This window comes from Platichthys flesus, chromosome 13 (assembly GCF_949316205.1).
Source record: "Platichthys flesus chromosome 13, fPlaFle2.1, whole genome shotgun sequence".
Lineage (NCBI taxonomy): Eukaryota > Metazoa > Chordata > Actinopteri > Pleuronectiformes > Pleuronectidae > Platichthys > Platichthys flesus.
Genome location: NC_084957.1, coordinates 9375477 through 9396880, shown reverse-complemented (window position 1 = coordinate 9396880; position 21404 = coordinate 9375477). Strand labels below are relative to the sequence as shown.

General features: G+C 42.5%; 1 protein-coding gene and 1 long non-coding RNA gene across 6 annotated transcripts; one reads left to right on the top strand and one right to left on the bottom strand.

Annotated features, from left to right (window-relative positions):
- The first annotated feature begins 457 nt into the window (after positions 1–457).
- trpm2 (transient receptor potential cation channel, subfamily M, member 2) lies at positions 458–20872 on the top strand. Of its 5 annotated transcripts, XM_062403259.1 has the most exons (32): positions 7013–7182; positions 7413–7581; positions 7678–7858; positions 8844–9010; positions 9134–9314; positions 9435–9496; positions 9563–9751; positions 10180–10282; positions 11516–11628; positions 12536–12913; positions 13102–13239; positions 13337–13466; positions 13566–13711; positions 13828–13940; positions 14265–14363; positions 14487–14709; positions 14892–15010; positions 15099–15231; positions 15611–15782; positions 16204–16384; positions 16503–16684; positions 16782–16914; positions 17320–17407; positions 17565–17649; positions 17765–17910; positions 18018–18082; positions 18382–18411; positions 18507–18593; positions 18686–18764; positions 18849–18950; positions 19429–19527; positions 19751–20872. In XM_062403259.1, the coding sequence occupies exons 1-32, from the start codon at positions 7013–7015 to the stop codon at positions 19865–19867; spliced, it is 4380 nt and encodes a 1459-aa protein (XP_062259243.1). In that variant the 3' UTR covers positions 19868–20872. The 5 variants fall into 5 exon arrangements, with proteins under 5 accessions (XP_062259239.1, XP_062259240.1, XP_062259243.1 ...); XM_062403255.1 differs by lacking the exons at positions 13102–13239; positions 13337–13466; positions 13566–13711; ... (17 more) ...; positions 19429–19527; positions 19751–20872 and adding exons at positions 458–538; positions 1641–1744 and having other exon boundaries at positions 7109–7182; positions 12536–13050; XM_062403258.1 differs by lacking the exons at positions 7013–7182; positions 7413–7581; positions 7678–7858; ... (15 more) ...; positions 19429–19527; positions 19751–20872 and having other exon boundaries at positions 12959–13239; positions 16503–16670; positions 16782–16915.
- LOC133966890 (uncharacterized) lies at positions 2157–5564 on the bottom strand. The gene is made up of 3 exons (XR_009924003.1): positions 5067–5564; positions 4173–4262; positions 2157–3671 (listed from the first exon to the last, which is right to left on the bottom strand). It is a non-coding gene; the product is annotated as an uncharacterized LOC133966890 (long non-coding RNA).
- Positions 20873–21404: the final 532 nt, after the last annotated feature.

Below are 21404 nucleotides of genomic sequence, written 5' to 3'. Positions count from 1 at the left end.
AAATCAGATTACACAAGAACAATTCATGAAGGTCTGAAGTGTCATTCAATGTCTTCATTGGCAACTGTGGTGGTTGATACCACATGAGAGGGACGAAGTCTAGTAGCCTGCTCACAAACTGAAGGATCAGCTATACTCTTTCGACAAGTCAAAGCCACACTACGTATCTTGTAGTGAGAAACAGCGCCCTCTGCAGCCACACGTGGTGAATATTAACAAATAAATAAGCTGTAATTACCCTAACTTTATTCGGGGTCTCCTGGTCATTCTTTCTTGATGACTTTTCAATACGGACACGATTTTACCACCTGAAAACCGACCAGCGCTCCATCAGTAACCAGATCCCCTTGGGACAATACTCTGAAGGTGTCACCTGGCAACAAGTGTTGTATGACAAACTGTTGTAACGACTGGAAAATGACATGAAACACAAACCACACGACTGGAAGTGTGTGTTGCTCCAGCCAGACGCTGGAAACCCCTTCATGCTCCTGCTGTCGTTCGTCCGAGTGAGAGGAGCGTCTGAAGAGTACAAAGGGTAAAGTCATCTAGAACTCACCATAACTTTAAAATGACTGACTTACCTTTGTCTTCTGAAATTATTTAAAGTTTGTTTTGCTGACTCACTTTCTTGGGTGTGTTCAGCTAAAATATTTATACTTATATATATCATTTTTTTGGTGGTCAGGTGAATCTGACTGGATGACAGCTTCGCTTCTCTCTGAGCATATTAGACACTTTAAAGGGGGGAGGGGGGTTGAAATTTGATGAGATTTTCATTTTATTATGAGTATAAAGTCTTTATTGCAATAATAAAGTTGATATGTTACAATAACTAACTTTTAGTACAATGCAAGTAATTACATCCAAAATAATAAAGAGGTTTGTAGTTTTATATTACTTATATATTATTTATATTGTCATATTAGAGGAGGAAAATCTGATCAGTCTATCGCCTGTGTTTGATTGAGGAATGTGGATTATTATATAGTTATGCTTTAGTTTAGGTATCACAAAAAATGTAATACTTAATCATTTGGCTCATCAGAACCATATTTTCAGAAGTATCAGGACTTTGAAAAGAGTGTGCATGAAACTGTGTATTTGGCCTCGTTTCCGTTTTATCACATTAGTCTGAGAATATTACAACATCGTTCTCAGAATATTACAACATCGTTCTCGGGATATTACAAGATTTCACCAAATGTGGCCCTAATACTCTCTATGTTTTGACATCATTTCTATTGTAATCTCAATTACGACTAAATTCTCAAAACCTTTTTTTGTTAATATCTTCATCATACTGTGCAGCTGAGTCATCCGAAGTATTTGTTGCCACTGTAGAACATGATGGATGAATAAGTGGATCATGAGGACTTTCAAATCCATGTGCTGGAGATGAGAGCTGCTTGCTCGCTGCTCAAGGGGCCTCGGTGGAGGAAGAAGCGATAATGAACAACAGATCACATGTCAGGGGGGAGATAAAAGCCTTCGTCAGAATACTGAAGCACCATCGCTCTGGAGGTTTTATAGATGAGGAGTGACTCTCTGCCTCTACCTCCAGTGTGCGTTCAGAGCAGAAGCTTGCAGCTTGCAGTCTTATAGTCAAACCTCAGACCTTTTGTCTGTGACTTCTTCAGAAATGCTGCCGACATCTGAGAACAAGGTCCAACCAGAGGGATTGATCAAGCAGCTGCAGCAGAGCAAACATGGAGTAAATCAGGAGGTTTCTGAATTTAAAAGGGTGAGTGTGTGTCTGTTATATTTCTCCTCATGATCAGGGATCATTACTAAACAATTACCATGGTGAGAAGCAGTGGTGGGAGGTAACGAAGTACAAATACTTCTTTCCTGTACTTAAGTAGATTTTTCACATATCTGTACTCAGTGGTGTATAAAGTACTTGAAAGCCATACTTGAGTAAAAATACAGATATCTTATTTGAAATTGACTTCGGTAAAAGTAAAAGTCACCCATCAGAAAATGACTTGAGTAAAAGTCTTAAGTTAGCTCATATTAAATGTACTTAAGTATTAAAAGTATCTAGTGTTGAAATTTACTTAAGTATCAAAAGTAAAAGTACAAGTACCAAAATTAAAAATCCAGTGCTTTTTATAGTCTATACAGACACAAAACTACCAAAAATGTTTCTCCTCAAGATTTATTTCAACAGACAGACTGAACAATTATAACAATATGCATATAATCTATAATTTTACAAATTTTTAACCCTAGATACTGAGGTTCAAATATTAATGGACCAGTGCATCTGAACTTCTAGAGACAACAAAGAATCAACACAACAGAATAAACAAGTGCCTCTTGTGTCTGTCTAAGAACATTAATAAACCACAGTATAACCACTGAAACATTCTGTAAATATCACTAAACCTGGACCTATCATCAGTAGCAGGAGTGATACACAATGCCCCTTCTGATAAACCGGAAACAAGTTCTAGGCACACAAAATAAGATAGTTCCTCTTTTGTTAACAGCTGCACTTTGCTAGTACAAATAAGAAAAACTCACTGGACACAGTCTCGTTTTGCTGCCAAATTTCAGACCGAATAATAAAGACTGAACTGAACCGAGCTCCGACTAAAAATTCGTCAGGAAAATAAATACTCAAGTAAAGTACAGATATGTGAAAAATCTACTTAAGTACAGGAAAGAAGTATTTGTACTTCGTTACCTCCCACCACTGTCTGTACTTTACTTGAGTATTTATTTTCCTGACGACTTTTTACTTTTACTCGCTACATTTGAACACAGATATCTTTACTTTCTACTTCTTACATTCTCAAAACTGTCTCGTTACTTGAGCAGCGGCGGTTGGCGCAACGTGTGCCTGTACGCACGGCGCACCTCTCTCTCTCTCTGTCGCTCGCTAGCTCGCATACCCCCTGTGTGAGGGGGGTGCGAGACCCCCCTCACCAAAGACCCTGTCCGGAGGTTGGTCGGGCTGCCTTGGTCGACAGGGGTCGTCATTTCTGCAATAAAATTTTGACTGAGGAATAAATTACATAAATTACTCTTCCCTCTGTATTACTTTGCTAACTGCTCATCTTGCACGTGTCAATTGTTGACATGTTACATATCAAACATTAAAAGCACACAACTGTTTCTATAAACTTTTATTGTCAGAAAGATTGCCACAGAGCTTTTTAATCATAGTTATTAAATGTACTGGCTGGGACAGAGGTAATAAATACAAAAAATACCAAGTATAATAAATACATTCATTACAAAAATACAATTTGTGCCATCAGTAGCTATACTGTAAACAAAGGAACACTTTATATTTGTGTGTCACCTTTTATTCTCTAAATACAATGTGAACTTTGCTCAGCCGTTACAGGTATTTGGCATACAGAAGCTTTGTGAGCTGGTGTTGAGGCCCTCTGGGCCGGAGAATCAGGGTGGTCCTGCCCTCCTGCTCGGTGCTCCAGATACGCAGAGTGTTCCCTGATGCTCAGGGAAGTTATACAGGGTTCAGACCTGCCCTTGATTGAAACTCGACACATAGCTGGCTATAACTTCCTGCTTGTCAGGTTTCTCATACAAGGCATAGAGATCCTCAGGTTTTGAGATCTTCAGCACCTCATTCACATATGGGGCCGGGTCCTGAAAAACCTCGTGAAAGATGAGGTCCAACAGGTTATCCATGTAATCTGTAATACAAATTGGGGAAAAAGTTGGACATTTTGCACTTTTTTGTATTTATTATTTTCTTTTTATAATTATATTATTCTATTTATCGTGAAGACGATAAATAAATGGTCTTTAAATGGTGAAGACCATGGTGAAGACCATTTAAAGACAGCAGTTAATTGATATGTTATTTATGTTTCACATACTGTTTGTACATTGTTTGGCTTTTAAATAGAGCCTGTAAGAATCATGGAAGATTGCATCTGCTTTCACCGGCTTTGCTGTGCACTCGCCCTTCTTATATATTACATCTGTCCCCAGCTGACACACAGGACACACCTCAAACAGCTCCAGGAGGCAGTTTTCATAGACAATATATGTGGGTGTCTTATGAACAGGGTTGGAAGATTCCATTCTATTAGAACGACAAAGATTTCACCAAAAGGCTGCAACAGCTAAAAAAGTGTAGGATGGTAATCTGTGATTATTGAAATGTTTAGATTAAATATTGAGTCACTCACGTCACATCTTGTCCTCTCCCTCCTCCAAGCAAGGTCTCTTACAGCTGAGGTCCCAACACCGACATCAGTGCAGCACAGTTTTCTGTGTGCCTATGATAAAACAGACACAATATCCATGGAGTCACAACAAATGAGATGACGAAGTAACTGAGGGTAAACAAACCTGTACTTGCCTGAACACCAAAAGCAGCAATGTTATTTATGTTTGTCTACTGTCATGCATACAAGGATACAAGGACACATTTCCCCAAACTAGGGCTGGTAATGAATAATCGTTCTATTCCCGCACATTATGACAACAACATACTCCGGTATCTTGACGAGCGGCCACAGCAGCAGCTGCAGCTGGAAGTTAGGTTCGTGAGTGTTTTCCGTAGCTAACTTCAAGCTCCAGCAGCTACAACCGGAGCTCGTAGCAGCTGCTACAAACATCCGTAGCTAACTTCAAGCTCCAGCAGCTACAACCAGAGCTCGTAGCAGCTACTACCGGGGTTCGTAGTAGCTGCTAAGGGCCTCGTAGTAGGTGCTACGGCCCCTCGAGCGGAGGGGGGGGGGCGTGGAGAGCACAACACTTAAGAACCTGCCATGTGATCACCGTTCACCGTGGACTCGCCAGCCGTCATCATTAATGAAAACTCCTGTAAAGTCTCTCCCTATCCCCCACCACTACATACTAGCCCCCCACCCCCTCACTCACACACACGGCACATGCTCTCCGTATGTGATATATGTGATTTATGTGATTTATGTGTATATGTCAGTGATGTGTTAAGTGTACAAGCTACTGGATGATCTGAATTTCCCTCGGGATTAATAAAGTATCCATCTATCTATCTATCTACAACATGCTAACGGCACTAGCCTCCACACAAAATGTCTAAAAGAAGCAAATACCAGAATTATAAAAAAAAAAATACGTTCATTTCCCTCGTCTTCAGTATTGCGATGGAAAGATGGCACCGACCCCTCTTTCAATAACAACCTTTTAGAGAATCCAGCGTTATATTGGCCCAGGTTGATAAAACAGTCCGATTCAAAGTGGTGGCAGGAACGTTGCCATCATATATGAACTCAATCCATCTCAATCTTGTGTCTTCTGAAGCTGGAGTCACATGAAGACATGTTTGCAGCCGACCACCGATTCATGCTGCTAGTTAGCTAATCCAAGTGTTTCCAAGGCATGCAAGAATGAAATGGCCGACACCGGTGGACCGAGCTTCTATAAAGTGGGAGGGTCCATCTAGGGGTGGGTCGAGTGGTAGTGGGGGAGTGCATAGAGCTATGGGGGAATGTACTAAATGGGCATTTTTCGACTATGACGTCTATTTCGGGGGAAATTCCATTGGACGCACTTTAGCACATAGTTTCTGAAATAGAGGAACCACAACAAATCGCGGGAGTTTTTGGGACTTGTACTTTTACTTTTGATACTTAAGTAAATTTCAACACTAGATACTTTTAATACTTAAGTACATTTAATATGAGCTAACTTAAGACTTTTACTCAAGTCATTGTCTGACGGGTGACTTTTACGTTTACCGAAGTCACTTTCAAATAAGATATCGGTACTTTTACTCAAGTATGGCTTTCAAGTACTTTATACACCACTGGTGAGAAGGGACATCTATTCACTAGTAAAAGTGACTGTACAGCAATGGATATACTAAAGATTAAATAAATCCAGTTCAGAGATTAAGGTTTTTTTTTTATTCCAAGGGCCTGTAAGGAGTAAAATAAAAGCATTTGGTGTGAAATAAATGATACGTATGTTATTTTCCATTAAGAAAGCAGAAGAAGAGTCTGATACGTTTACTTGTATTTAAACCAGTGGAATCATAACGCAGAGAAGAATCAGAAGATCTGAAGTTCAGTTCAGATAAGACAAGAATCAGACAAAAATCCAAAGTCCAAAAATATAAATACATATTGTAAATGGGTTAGGAATGCTAGGAGAAACACTTGAATGGATGGACATGAGGGAAACAAGACAATCTGGCAGTGAACTGTAGAGAGGGGGGGGGGGGGGGGGGCTGTATAAAGGGGTTTACCAGTTGGAGAAAGCAGGGACAGGAAGCTAATCAGGTGGCAGAGGACAAAAGTAAAAAAATATTACCCCTTTTCTGGAAAGAAGTGAACTTTATTGATATCAGAAGATACATACAGTGATAGACTCAATGCTGTCTGCCTACGATTCGAGAAAGGTTTCCTGTCAAAAGCAGAACGACACCTAAAAGATGGATGTCTGTGAATATAAAAACAGAACAAGCGAGACTGAAATGTTGAAATATTTGAGAATTGAATTAAGTTAATAATATTCAAGCTGAAGTGCAGCTCGGGACGCAATTTTCTGTCCAGTGTGATTTGTGTGTAAAATATTCATATATAAGATGGTAAAACAAATGCTGAAACAGTATTGGTATAAATCATAAAATAAAGAGCAACCCAAAACTGTGCTTGGATACAGTACTTGAGTGAGTATACTGTATTTTTATGAAAAACATGAATTATAAGTACAACTTTGATCAACATTACAAATTTTCATCTTTAAACAGAAATAAACTGAAGTATTTTTTGCTGTGTCATGATATTAATCCACTCTCGGTAATGCAGTACTTTATTGATCCAGAACCGGTGTCGGGCAACGTTCTGTCCGATGAGGAGGAGGGTCGCTCAGATTTTCCTCTGGTGTGTCTCAGCACTGACATCACTGACATCACTGATGCAGTGCTGAGCCAGCACCCACAGCCCCGGCTGCAGAGGCTCCTCTCTCCTCTCATGCTGCCGGGCGGTCGGCTGCCTTCCTGGGGCAGATCTGAGCAGCGTGGCCCTCCCATGTTGTGATGGGAGAAGCTGAGGTGGAATCGGAGCTGGTTCACGCTCTGGCTGTCAGCGTAGCCAGACCCTCTAAGCATCTCTCTCTCTCCCCTTCCTTCCAGCGCTGTGCGTTCGGCTCCTGGATCAGGGAGAACATCTGCAAGACGGAATGTCGCTTCTTTGAAAAAGGTGTCAGGTAGGCCGAGCTGCTTTGTGCTGTGTCGGTTTGGTGAAAGGCGGATGTGACCTTGTTGATGTTGCCAGTGCACAATGACACGGGGATACTAAAGAAAAGCTACATGAATGAGTGTATTAGTTCTCCCCAGCAGCTGCTACTCTCATCACACTGTCTGCTGAGGGACTGCATATCAACACTGCCAGGTATGTGCTCATGTTATGCCCCTTTTGTCCTCTGTGACCCACCAGAGAGGACGTATGTAAGTGTGGATACTCAAAAAACGATCATGTGGAAGAAGCCATCAAGCCGGAGGACTTCTCTGGGGAGTCGTGGGACAAACACAGACACGTTCGTGAAGTCCCCACCGATGCCTACGGAGACATCAGCTTCGGTGGTTCGGGCCGAAAGACAGGAAAGGTGACCCGATCCTTTCTCTCCACGATGTCAACATGACTGAAGTGAAAGCAAATGTGTCTTCATCCCTCCTTTCCTTTCCACCTGTGTCCATCTCAGTATGTGCGAGTGTCCGCAGACACCAGCCCCGAAGACTTGTACCACCTACTGACGGAGCAGTGGAAGCTTTCTCCTCCCAACCTGCTGATCTCAGTGACCGGAGGAGCCAAGAACTTCTACCTGAAGGCTCGTCTCAAGAACATGTTCCACCGAGGTCTGATCAAAGTGGCCCAGACGACAGGTCAGTCAGCCGGAGAGACTGACGTGTGTGTGGGAGCCGTCCAAGTGTCACAATGATGTTGTGCAGAAACAAATTAAGTATCAAGTCATTGGGGAAGTATCCAGTACTTTTAATTAGTCAATGTTTGATTGACATTTGTAAATCGGGTCATTTCCTTTTGGTTTATTGTGCAGTAAAGCAGGGGCGGATCTGGGGCAGGGCCGGGGGAACACGGGGCCCAGGCAAAACATTTGATTGTCCCCTGATTTAGAAAATCCTCGAACCACCCTGTTGTAAAGTAACTTATAATTTTTATACTAGATGTGAAAAAAGTGTGAAGATTAGCTGTGCAGTAGTAAACATTATAAAGTATATGGACCACACAGTTGAGGTTTGAGGTTTTTAAATCTCTGTGGACGGAGGCACTTTGTTTTTCGGTTGTTTGTCTGAGGAAAAAAAAACATACGCACTTCACTGAGTTGTTTGTCTGTCTTTCCCATTATTGCAAGCATGATATCTCAGGAACGTCTCGAGGGATTTCTTTTCATTTCTTTTATTCATTTAGTTAATCGAGACGAACAGAGCCTGGATTTTTGTTGGTGGAAGTTTTATGTTGTTTTGTCTGGTTTGAGCGACGTCCCCTCCAATCAAATGAAATTTTAAAGCTGCAGGGTTGAATGATATTTCAGACAATAGAGGGACACAGTGAGCATCCAGTTTGGTTTCAACATGTCAGTACCCGTATGCATACAAGTTGTACCTGAAGTTATAGCTTTACCAGTTTGATATGGAAGAACCATGAACCAGTGAAGAGCCCAAAACACACTTCCCCCCTTCCTGGGACAGTTAAGTTTAACTTGGATCTCTTGAAGGTTGAATAGCACAAAGACCGGAAACTCAAGAAGACCCCGCAGCCCAACTCCACTGTCCTGTGTGTAAACGTCAATCTATTCTTCATCATATTGTTTCTCTGAGATTGAATTTGAAGATGTTGTGTTGCTCACAGGTGCCTGGATCATCACCGGTGGTACCCATGCAGGTGTGATGAAGCATGTGGGGCAGGCTGTGAGGGACCACGCCCTGAGCAGCTCCTCCACACACGGTCAGATTGTGGCTATCGGAGTCGCAACGTGGGGAGTGATTCACAACAGAGACGCCTTGGTGAATTCAGAGGTTTGAAAAACACACCTAAACACGGCTTCTCTTTCTCGTGATGCGTTGATACCTCGTTTTTTACAGGATAGACTCTTCTTGTGATATCATTTCATTCCTCTTATGCCAACAACTTCACTGCAGGGATGTTACCCAGCCCATTATTTGATGGACATCAATGGCCAGGGCCGGCTGTCCTGCCTCGATAACAACCACACCCACTTTCTGCTGGTGGATGACGGGACCAACGGACGCTACGGTGTGGAGATCGAGCTGCGCAGTCGTCTGGAGAGGTGCATCTCCGGGAAGCATCTCGGAAATAAAGGTTAAAAGCAACTGATGCGTTGTCTACAAATAAAGAAAGCCAATACAGATAGCATCTCAAATCTGTTCTGTCTCATCTCCCCCGCTTTTAATATCGATTTTTGTATTGTCCAACCCACAGTGAGCGGTGTGACCATCCCTGTGGTGTGCCTGGTTTTGGATGGAGGACCAGGCACTCTGAATGTGAGTCATCAGTTCCAAGCCTCCTTGTTGTTGTCTGTCTATGTCTGAATTCGCGTCTCCTTTCAGACCATCTATAATGCCATGATAAATGGAACACCTTGTGTGGTCCTGGAGGGCTCGGGGAGAATAGCAGATTTGATCGCCCAAGTCGCCGGACTGCCGATAAAGCGAGTTACTATTGCCCTTGTCAGCCAGTTGATGAAGAAGTTCTTTGGCCAAGAGGACGAAACACTGGTCATAACATGGACCAAAACGGTACGTGATCCGATCAACACCTCAACAATTAGAGATGAATTACTGCGGTTTTAATTCAGTAGGTTTATTCAAAACTGGATTAGATCTGATCATAGCCCAGAAACTATGCTCCAGAGTGTTTGACTGGACCTCAGTGGTGTACTTGATTTGATGCAGTGGACCATAGTGTCACTTCATCCTCTACTGTTTATCTAACTTGTGGTGCAACTGAAGTCTGTTTCACATCTTCCTCTTGGACACATCATTCACAAATATGATAATTTTTATTTTTAGGCTGACGACATTCTGCTACACATGAGGATAAAAGCCTTCTTTTTACTCCCATTCACTGAATTAGCGACGTTGAAAAGAGCTATGCAAATATAAGGATAACTTGTCAGAAGTTTTGATTGCCTGATCGCCCAAACCCGGTTCGTTGTCTGTTGCAGATTCAGGACATCATCCGGTTGCCTCACCTGCTGACCGTGTTCAGAGTAAGCGAGGACAGCCACGGAGATATGGATGTTGCTATTCTTCAAGCACTACTCAAAGGTAGGAGTAGGGTTTCAACAAAATATTTAGTAGCTGACTGGACAAAGTGAAGTTGCACAACACAGTATTAAGAGCATCAATATACCAATAATGTAATGTAACAATTATGTTGCTTCTCTGAGAAGTAGACGAGTGGACTGAGGTATCAAATGCGGCACGTTTGAAAACTAGCATAGATAATTTGTCTGATTTTTTTTACTTGACAATTTCTTTTTAGTTGCTACAATTGATCAATTATAGAAATGAGTAAGTGTAAAACACATTCTGCTTTGTGAGTGTCTTGATTTTTTTATTTATTCAAGCCCTGTAGAACAAGCTGAATGCATTACGGTAAACTGAGCCAAAATGCACTAAAAGGAAGTGAGCCCTCCACCCGGGACTCTCACTTAATGCTCTGACCATGATGAATCACCACTCTAGCTGAACTCTGCAGCACATTGTTTCCATGAGCGAGCTCCACTGCAGTAATTATAATGCATTTCCAGGCAGTGGTCCTGCTCACTCAGCTTCTGTAGATCAATAGTTTTGTAGTCTCAAAATTCTCAGTGTATCTTTGTTGAAGTGTAAACACAGCTTTGCAACCCGGACAATACAGCTGCACACGTAACATTTAACTGTGTAGATAGTGAAATAATCGATTTGTCAACTGAGTGTAAATTGATCAGCAAATTTCTATTTTTAATAAATATTTCTGTCACTAATCAAACAGAAAGTGCAACATTTACTGGTTCCAGCTTCTCAGATGTGAGGATTTGATGCTTTTCTCTACTTTACGTTGCATTCAATTGAACTGTTGGTTGTGTTAAGGTTTTAGTTAAGGTTTGGACCCCAAACCAGACACGAACAAACATAACACCAAAACACAATCCTCTCATGTTGGACAAAGCGATTTGAAGACATGACCTTGAATTGAGAACGACCTTTACATTGTCTATGCCACCTATCCTTTGACGGTCATTGGGTGTGTCCAATGGACGAGAGAGTCACAGACCCCGTCTGAACCAGGAACTGTGAGACGACAGCACTAAGCTCTGCACCACCGCTCACAATATTCTGAGATGTTATGACTTCACAATAAATCAAATAATAAAAGAGGATAATGATCATCATGAAACTGCTGCTGGTTTAATAATCATATAATGAAAACCTGAGCTCTGCATCAGTCAATCTCTAAATCTAAATATGATTTATCACTCTCCCTCTAAAATGGTGTCAATGTAATTCTCTTCTCAGCTTCAAGGACCAGTGAGTCACACTGCTGGAGGAGGCAGCTGGAGCTGGCTATTGCCTGGAACCGAGTGGACATAGCTGAGACCGAGATTTTCACTGAAGAGAGCCAGTGGAAGGTGGGTCTGTCCTTTATACAAATTAACAACAACACCAGCTTTAATCTGGCCCATAAGCAGCCTTCTCATCCCATCACAAACTGACTGTATATAAAGATGGAAAACATGACAGATCCCGAAAAGTGAAGCCAAAGTGTCTCAATCACCACCTGGTGGCTGGCTGCAGCATAGGTCTCCTCCATGTTAGCAGATTGTATAGACAAAATAAGACGGGGTAAAAATACACATTTTCTCATTGATTGTGCAAATTTTTCTTAAAGTTTATGATTTCAACTTGTGGTTGTGAAACAGAGAGGACGAAGTTGAAAGGAGAACATATCATCATATCAAATGGAGATTTAAGAATACAAGTAAAAATAATATATCAATTTTGTATTTATTCATTTTTATATCTAAATTTTGCTCTCTGTAATACTCAAAAAAAATAGTAAAATGTTTCATGTGTAAGTAATGTCAAGCATCATTACATTACATGTCATTTAGCTGACGCCTTTATCCATAGCGACTTACATTTTTTAGAACACTCATCATTTTATGAGGGGCCATCTAGGGGTTCAGGATCTTGCCAAGGATACTTAAGCATGCAGATGGGATAGAGTGGGATTCGAACCGGCGACCTTCATGTTGCAGAGCACCCACTCTATCCCCTAGGCCACGCTCTCCCCGTTGCATCATCCGAATATAAGGCTGATAACCTCATGTCATAAAGATTTTAGAATACAGAAAATATCATAAAATAGTATGAATGATATCATAAAAGTTATGATTCTTTCTCCCTTCACACATGAACCTGACATTAAAGAGTAACCAGTCCCTTCAAATGAAACACAAGCAGTCAAATATCTCAAAAAATATTGTATCACACAGAGCATAGGGATGCTGATTGTGCCTTGTGATCTCGCTTTAGTCCAGTGACCTCCACTGGGCCATGCTCTCCGCCCTCATTGGCAACAAGCCTGAGTTTGTGAGTCTGCTGCTGGAGAACGGCGTGAGCCTGAGGGATTTCCTGCAGGACGAGGAGACGCTGTGCGAGCTCTACAAGCAGCTTCCCGGCTGCTTCTTTCTCCGCCGGCTGGCCAAGCGGGTTCAGAGCTCCAGCAGGACCAGGGGACAAAAGTTCAACATCAGGCGTCGAACTCGCCGCAGGCAACCTGAAACCATCTCCATGACTCACGTGTGCAGCGAGGTGCGTCGCCTGCTGGGCAGTTTCACCAAGCCCCTCTACCCTCCTCCCACCAACAGGGCATACCACTTCAACATGGCTATTGAGGAAACGTCCACATCAGTGAGTAGGTTTATCCATCATACTTAGTCTCTTCTCAAAATAAGCGGGAAGAAGAAACACTGCGATTGAATAAATTGAATAAACCACTCAAGGTTTGACATTTAAGACAATTATACCAGAATAGTTCTGAAGTCATTGCTACAACCGTTCATCAATTAATGCAACACTTTCCCCAACGTTTCCTCGAGCTGTCTAAACATCAGTGGGATTCCGGAGGTCCACTCAGCGAGGACAAGGTGGAAGCACAGAGGGACCCAGGCACACACCTTTTCCTCTGGGCTGTCGTCCAGAGCAATAAGGAGCTGGCTGAAATTTCCTGGGAGCAGGTGATGAAAACAAATTTGTGTGGACAAAGGTTTAAAGTTGTCACGTTTTTTTCTCTGTGTCTGTATCTGTGTTTGTGTTTGTGTTTGTGTTTTATAGTGCAGAGACGGCATTTGTGCTGCTCTGGCCGCCAGCAAGATCCTGAAGAGCATGGCCGAGGAAATTTGTGATGCGGACGAGGCAGAGGCCATGGAAGAGCTCGCGGATCACTATGAGAAACACGCCATCGGTAATTATACCCCACACATAATGAGTGGCTTTACTGTACGGACAGTTATTTTACCAGATTAGCATTTATCCTCATTGTGTGTGTGGGTCCGTTTCTCAGGTGTGTTTAGCATTTGCCACAACAGTGATGAGGAGCGGGCTCAGAAGCTGTTGGTCCGTTCATCACCGTTTTGGGGAAAGACGACATGTCTGAGGCTGGCACTGGAGGCTAATGATAAAAGCTTTGTAGCTCAGTCTGGTGTCCAGGTACAGTAATCTTCTTTAGATTTGTTTGAAACTGATCATTTTTGCCTTTGATTTGTGAATTCATACCTCGATGAATGAGAATGATCCTGCTCACCTTCCTGTCTGTCCTCCTTCAGGCTCTTCTGACTCAGATCTGGTGTGGTGAGCTTTCAGTGGACAACCCTGTGTGGAGGGTGATGGTCTGCATGGTCTTCTTCCCCCTGATCTACACTGGCTTTCTGGTTTTCAGGTCAGCGTAAGAGTTTAAACAAGATGACTCTATGGTTGGTGTCAGACATGGACTGAACTTTGGTCGTTTTCCCAAAACTTTCCTGCCAGCACCCTACTAACATGACATTAGAATTCATAAGAGAAGATCCATATATATATATATATAATCTTGCTGTTCTTTTTGTCCAACCAAACATGGTTCATGATGTAATCTACCACACATTTATCAAAGATGAACATGCTTCTATGTGAATCTTATCTCAGTTTACAGCCATGTCATTAATATGTGATTTTACGAACACATCTGTGATGGTTATTAGCGATTTTATGATTTTCCCTCTAGACGTGATGAAGTCATCCACAGAGAAAACGAGAAGAAAGAGGAGATCAAGACAATCGAGACTGTGACAGGAAGTACAATAAGAACTAACTCTTGTGCCTTGTAAGTACTTATTTGTTGATTATAATTTATTAGTACAATGATTAAAGCTAAAAATACCACTTGGGTATGATACAAATATATATAACATGAAATATAATCGGTCTAATACCATTCTGTCCACAGTGACCCCGGCCAGGAGCACCTGAAGCCTCTGAGCAGCTGGTCCAGACTGGTCTGTCTCTTCAGCTCCCCACAGGTCAAGTTCTACTGGAATATTGTGTCTTACTTCGCCTTCCTCTTCCTGTTTGCTGTGGTGCTCATGATCGACTTCCAGGATATGCCCTCTGGAGGGGAGGTGCTGCTCTACATCTGGCTGATTTCTCTGGTGTTTGAGGAGATCAGACAGGTAAGAGGCTGCAGCTGGCACAAACACACACACACACACACACACACACACACACACGTAGGAGTTGACCTTTCAACTGGAACTAATTACTGTGTCAACAGAGTTTTTCGTATTCTAAGAAATATATGATTTATTGATTACTGAATCTTCTACAAAATAATTTGTCCCCTCTCTCATCTCAGCTCTTTCATGATCCTGATGGTTTTGGGTTTCGTAAGAAAGCCAAGATGTACATCCACGACCTGTGGAATATTTTAGACGTCCTCTCCGCCCTCCTGTTTATTATTGGCCTTGCTTTTAGGTTAGTTTCCTTCCTGTCAGACAAACACTTGAGTGCTCCCGCTGCGCTGCATGGGTCATCTGTGAATCACTAACGTTTTCTATTTCAGGCTGACGTCCGAGCTGTTCTACGCGGGTAAAATCCTCCTCTGCATCGACTTCGTGGTCTTCTGCCTCCGCCTCATGGCCATCTTCACTATCAGCCGAACTCTGGGACCCAAAATCATCATAGTCAGGAGGATGGTGAGGGGGCCTCTGTCTGGTGTCTGCAGATGAGATGTGCTGTTTGTGTTGAATATAAGGTGTTTGTGTTGTATATAAGGTGTTTCTATGTTGCAGTTGCTCTCTGGTTTTCAGTCTGACCATCTTCAAAGATGGAATATTCAGTCAGCTTGTATCACTTATTCCTTTCATGATATACATGACATTATTTGAGCTGCAGTGCAACCTATTGAAACTTTTAGCAGCAAACCCGTTGTTTTCTCAAGGTCCGTGCCTCAGTAAAAGTCGGCCACCAGATGAAAGTCACCGCTGTGCATACTTCACATGTCGTTCGTCAAAGTATCCAGATGTGTCCATTTCTTCTTCTGGCTTGTGACTGATGTGTCTGTTTCACCTCCAGATGACGGACTTGTTCTTCTTCATGTTCCTGCTGAGTATCTGGGTGGTGGCGTACGGCGTGGCCAAACAAGGCATTCTCATCCACAACGACAATCGGCTGGACTGGATTGTCCGTGGGGCAGTGTACGAGCCGTACCTCATCATATTTGGAGATTTCCCCTCCAATATTGACAGTGAGTGAAGATGGAGAACAACGTTTTTTTTGTAGTTGAAACTTTTTGTAGTTTTAATTATTGTTTGTATGTAAATACAGTTATGCCTCCACGCCAGAGACAGCCAGTGACCGGGAAATTTTGTTTTGGGTTTGTCCTTCCACCTCATTCTTTTGAACACAAGACAACTCAAGGCAAAGCTCACTTGGACACACGGATGACCAGATTAGAATTTGATGGTCTAAGGTCAAAGGTCACATTGACCTCATTGGGTCTGAAAAAAAAAAGAAAGACTGAAACTGCACTGGTTGGCGGAGGAATACAACCACAGGGCAGAAATTTCAGTTTTACAGCGGGGAAAACATTCTTTCCTCCTAATGACATTAAGTTGTTTTTTTTAAGGATATTACAACAAAGAAAACATTCTCTTTGCCATCTGCAGATACTGCGTTTGACATCGACTCCTGCACCATGAACGGCACCGATCCCCTGAAGCCCAAGTGTCCAGTGCTGAATGAAAACCAAACGCCAGCCTTCCCCGAGTGGCTCACCATCATCATGCTTTGTATTTACTTGCTCTTTGCCAACATACTGCTGCTCAACCTGCTCATAGCCATCTTCAAGTGAGTTCCCCACAACAAGGCTATCATAATTTAATGAGTGAGACATTTTCATTTGTCACTTGTGCGTGTGTGTCTTGTTACATTCCTGCGTGTCGGGTCCCGTTGCTTTCTCCCGCAGTTTTACGTTCCAGCAAGTGCAGGACAACACCGACCGAATATGGAAGTTTCAAAGATATGAGCTCATTAAGGAGTACCACAGCCGCCCAGCCGCCCCGCCTCCCTTCATCATCCTCGGCCATCTCTACCTCTTCATCAGACACGTGGTGCTGTGCAAGCCGCCCGACAGGTCCAAGGAGTTCAGTGAGTATCGAGTTAATAACTTCAGACTATTGACTCTGTGATGCTATGCTGCAGACTTCTAAGGTAGTGACGCTGAGCATGTGACACTGTGTTTCAGATAATAAGCTTTCTGAGATAGAGGACGAGGACCTGTTGTCCTGGGAGGCGCTGATGAAAGACAGATACCTGATATCCACAAAGCAGGAGCAGAGTCAGAGCATGGAGCGACGCATTCTGGACACAGCCCAAAAGTAAAGTCCCACAGGAATGTAGCTGCAAAATAATCCTCTAGGATACGGTTGTCCATGTGAGACTCTCATCACTTCTTTTATATGTGTTGTGAGCAGATCAAACAAGGTTGTAAACCTAAGGGTTACCTCCCCAAATTGTGGGTAGAGACCAAAACAGAGCAAAAAGAAAACATGATAACAGATAAAATGTCAATGTTTTGTTTACAGTTTGTTACACTGCCCTCTAAAGGTCACAAAGTCCATTAATACAGTTCTAAAGGCATAGTTTGTCGATTTGGGAATATTTATTCACCTTCTTGTCAAGAATTAGGTGAAAACATAAACGTCACTCTCACGTTTGTCCATCCTAATAGACCGGAAATGATTTTCAAACAAATGACTTACCTTTCCTGTTTGTTTCTTGAGGGTTACGACCATAGCAGATCGGTTGGACAGGGAAGAGGAGCCGAGCTCTGCTACCATTGTGAAGAGACTGGCCCGACTAGAGCAGCAGGTTGTGACCTGGATTTTTCTTATCACTACTGCTGCACCTGTGTCTGTGACATTTCACATATTCTGTGGGAGCGAGCGAGGGCAAAATCGGTCGTCTTATATCTTTATATAAGCAGCCATCAGTCAGTATTTGACCCACTTCTGTTATGCTTCATCAGGTTGCCCTTTCAACCCGAGCCCTGCAGTGGATTATGGACAATCTGAAATCTCTGAATCCTGCCACAAAAGAAGCACAATCACTGAGTCAGGAGCCAAATTCCTCATTTCCCACCATTGTTGATTTAACTATTGTTATTTTGCAGTTTTATTTTGTTTTAAATATCCTTTTGTTTGCACTCACTGCGATTCTGCCCTGCAGCATCACCTACAACAGATGAAACCCCTGACACTTTGATAAATGTGTCCGAGAACGAGGACGGGTTCCACGTGAATGCCCGTCGGTTTCACTATCCGAACAGCAAGATCCGGCGCTTCCCTGTGCCGGAGGAGAAAGTGCCCTGGGAGGTAATTCTCACACAGAGCATCTCTACCACAGAATCTTCAGAGCTCTGCACTGAAAGATGGTCTGGGTTTGTTGAATCCGGTTTGATTTCGTGTCCTCCTCTTTTCAGGTCAGTTTCAGCTCCTACAACCCAACTCATTATGCCTCTGAAGACAGTGGGGACCATGTGGATGGGTAGGATTTAGCTAATGTTATGTCCCTATATGGCTCGATGAGAGGAAACCTTCAATTAGTATTTTATTAAGATAGACAAATATTTTCCTATTGAAGGAGACCTATGTTTTCTCCAATTTTTCTTTCCGCTACTGTATTATATCGTTTTTTTTCTTTTTTTTCTGCAAGTCTGGCATTTAATCAATGAACGTCTGCTTCAGATTGAAGTTTGATGTTCTGACCTTAACCTGAATCCACTTTCTAATTAATAACTCCTCACTTCTCATCCCTAATATTTCATCTCTTCCTTCTCAACACAGATTGGAATCTGAGGCAAAAGATAATTACAGGTATGATATAACATAAGAGACATAAAGCATCAAATGACACTTACAGCAATCATACATGTATCGATGTCTGAAAAATGTCTCTCCTCTGTCATCAGAAACCCAGGAGGGAGGACTGGCATCAGGGGACGAGGTGCACTCAGCCAACTGGGTCCAAATCGGAACCTAGACCTTGTTGTCACACGGTAGTTCAGCTCGTGTGCTCCTTCAATGTATGTTTGCCTGCCACTGCATTCAATGGCACGATCTATGGTTCTTAAAGTATTTTCTTTTATAGCTGGCGAGACAGTGAGAGATCTGCCTTGGAGTATCTGGCAGTCTGGGACGAGAGCCAAAGAAACTTGGCTTTTCCTGGGGTGAGTCTGACTGTTTGTTAACTTCAGGGTTTTTTATCTTTACTTTTGTAGATGTTCAAATAAAAAAGACATTTAAACCCTCAGGGACCCGTCCAACCTGATGATCTGCTGCCTGTGACACTCAAGAAAACCATGGGAAAGACGCTGTTTGAGAAACTAAATGCAAAAGTGTCAGAGGGAACAAAGGTCGGTCTTTTCAACACGTTGTCTTCTGAAAATGTAACACTAGTTAGACAAGTTCACAGTCAGCAGTAAAGTGAATGAAAAAAACAAGTGGAGCAGTGAATAAATAAAACAAGTTCAAAGAGGTGAAGGGGTACACAAAGCAGCAAGGCCAAACCAGACACCAGGGGGCAGTCTTGTCTGATTTGCAGCTGGTGACAGGAAAAGTTAAATTTTCATGAAAAAAAAAGACAGTTGTGGATTAAATAAAAGTAAAAGTATATAAAGATTGATGATATGACGCTCCCCAATAGGGAAGCCAACTCCACTTGATGCCCCCTGGTGGCTGGCAGAAGTTTAAGTCATAAACCCTGCCTCCTCAGTTCATATACGTTACTAGCTTCACAGCTAAAATAGGGATGTGACCGAGCAGCTGCTGCCTCACACATCTTGACGCTGACAGTGATGAACCTGTGGCAGCTGTTGTGTTACTGTGTTCCAGGTGTCTGAGGGTTATGTAGATGACTGCAGGAACACAGATGACGCCTGGGTGGAAACCACCGTCCTAAACATTCACCTGGACAGAAACAGCCATGTGATGGTAAATATCAATAACACGGGGAGAACATCGCTACTGTAAAATATGTAGAGCAGCTATTATCATGCCTCAGCACTGGCAACAACCACTTCCTGCAATATGTTGTCAGGTTGTCCGTCCATAAGAATGTTGGTACGCTCCACTTTTGTCTTTGTGAACACATTATCTCAGATTTCATGTGCTGCAAACATACACTTGCAATTGTTGTCATTGTCATTCCTCTTAGTTGGTGAGCGGCCACGGCTTTCCTCAGTGGCAGGAGGTGAGCAGCAAAACCAGACTGGGCTCAAACCAAAGAGACGCTCTGCGGCAGGTCGCCGGGCTGCACAAGATCAAGTTCTGATTTCCACTCGGCTGCTGCTGTCAATGTGCCTCCTCAACCACAGGTTTACAGGTTCACTCTGCTGCAGTGAGAGCAGCAGAGGAAAGGAAGGACAGAGGCTAAGATGCTGTTAAGCCATAATGTATGAATGTATGCTGCCGCGGATGATTTTTTTTACACATGTCTTATGACATTAGACTGAATGTTTAGTTTGCACACTGTGGGATGAGTTGACATATGAGAATGTATAGGGTGAATTCAGGTAAACTGGGACATTGAGGGACACCTGAGCGTCAGTCTGTTTATTTCCTCTTCCAACAAAATCAAGTCAAACACACTTTTACTGTAGGTTAGCATGGATATCATGTGACTGAAATCACATGACTTCATGGTGGTGGTGTCACAGTAAAGGTACTTGGCAAGTGTCAATCGGGAGCCCTCCCCTTGGAATTGGCCAACAAGGTCAGTGACACAAGATTAATGTTTACTTAGTATTAGGAAATGTCTTGTGTCTTCTGTTGTGCCTGTGCACTTTATATGTCTCACTGTGGGAGAGTGGGAAACGTTGTATCGATTCCTTGTATGTCTTGAACATGTTAAGAAATTGACAATAAAGCTACTTTAACTTTTAACTTTAACTTTAACCCTACTATAAATTGTACTACAGTGCTTCTTACTTCTACAACTCATTTCCACAGGGAATTATTTATGTATTACTTTACTGTGTTTATCTGACAGGATGGTGAGTTACAGAAATGCAGATCACAATGTATTGTAAATAAAATAGAAAACAATACTACTACAATACTACAATAATATGACCTATACATATATACATCTGAGAAGAAGTTATTTTATTTTTGAGATATTGAGCTGCTACTTTTTCCACTTTGAATGCAGGGCTTTCACGTGTATTCAAGTACAGGTTCCTCTGAGGGTATATGTTGCACTTTACGTCACATGTGACCTTTATCTTGTCAACCACTCTTGACCTCTGTGATGAATAAAAACCAACCTACAACTTTATCATCGGTCTCCACTGCCTCTTCTCTCTGCTTGTTGGGGACACCCCCGTGTTTTTAACTCATTCATCACACATGTTACACGTATGGGATTTTTTTTCCCAACAGGGGTTTTCTGCACATGACCATAGACTGTGTAGCACCTGACACACACGCAGCCCTGACGTGGTTTCGGAGCAGCCTCTGCCACCTCTGATTGGCTCAGGCTGAGGTGGCCACATGGCGCAGTATCGGTTCCACGCCCTCCACATTCCCCTGTTTGCTCCTCGTTCATATTAATCCTGCGCTAGAAAATTCAAATATCGTCTGCACAGTCCTTCAAAACCGCTCAGGAGTAATCAATGGTTACTTGAACCAATTCATAAATTCAAATGTTTTTAGATGAAACTTTGTATACAACCATCTCAACAGTAAACCATCTTCATTATGATTATGATTATGATCATTATTGTTATTATTATAGTTATTATCCCCGTGAGCCCCCGGTGGCGCCACTCCATCGATAATATACCGGGGCTATTTTTAGCCGAAACGTC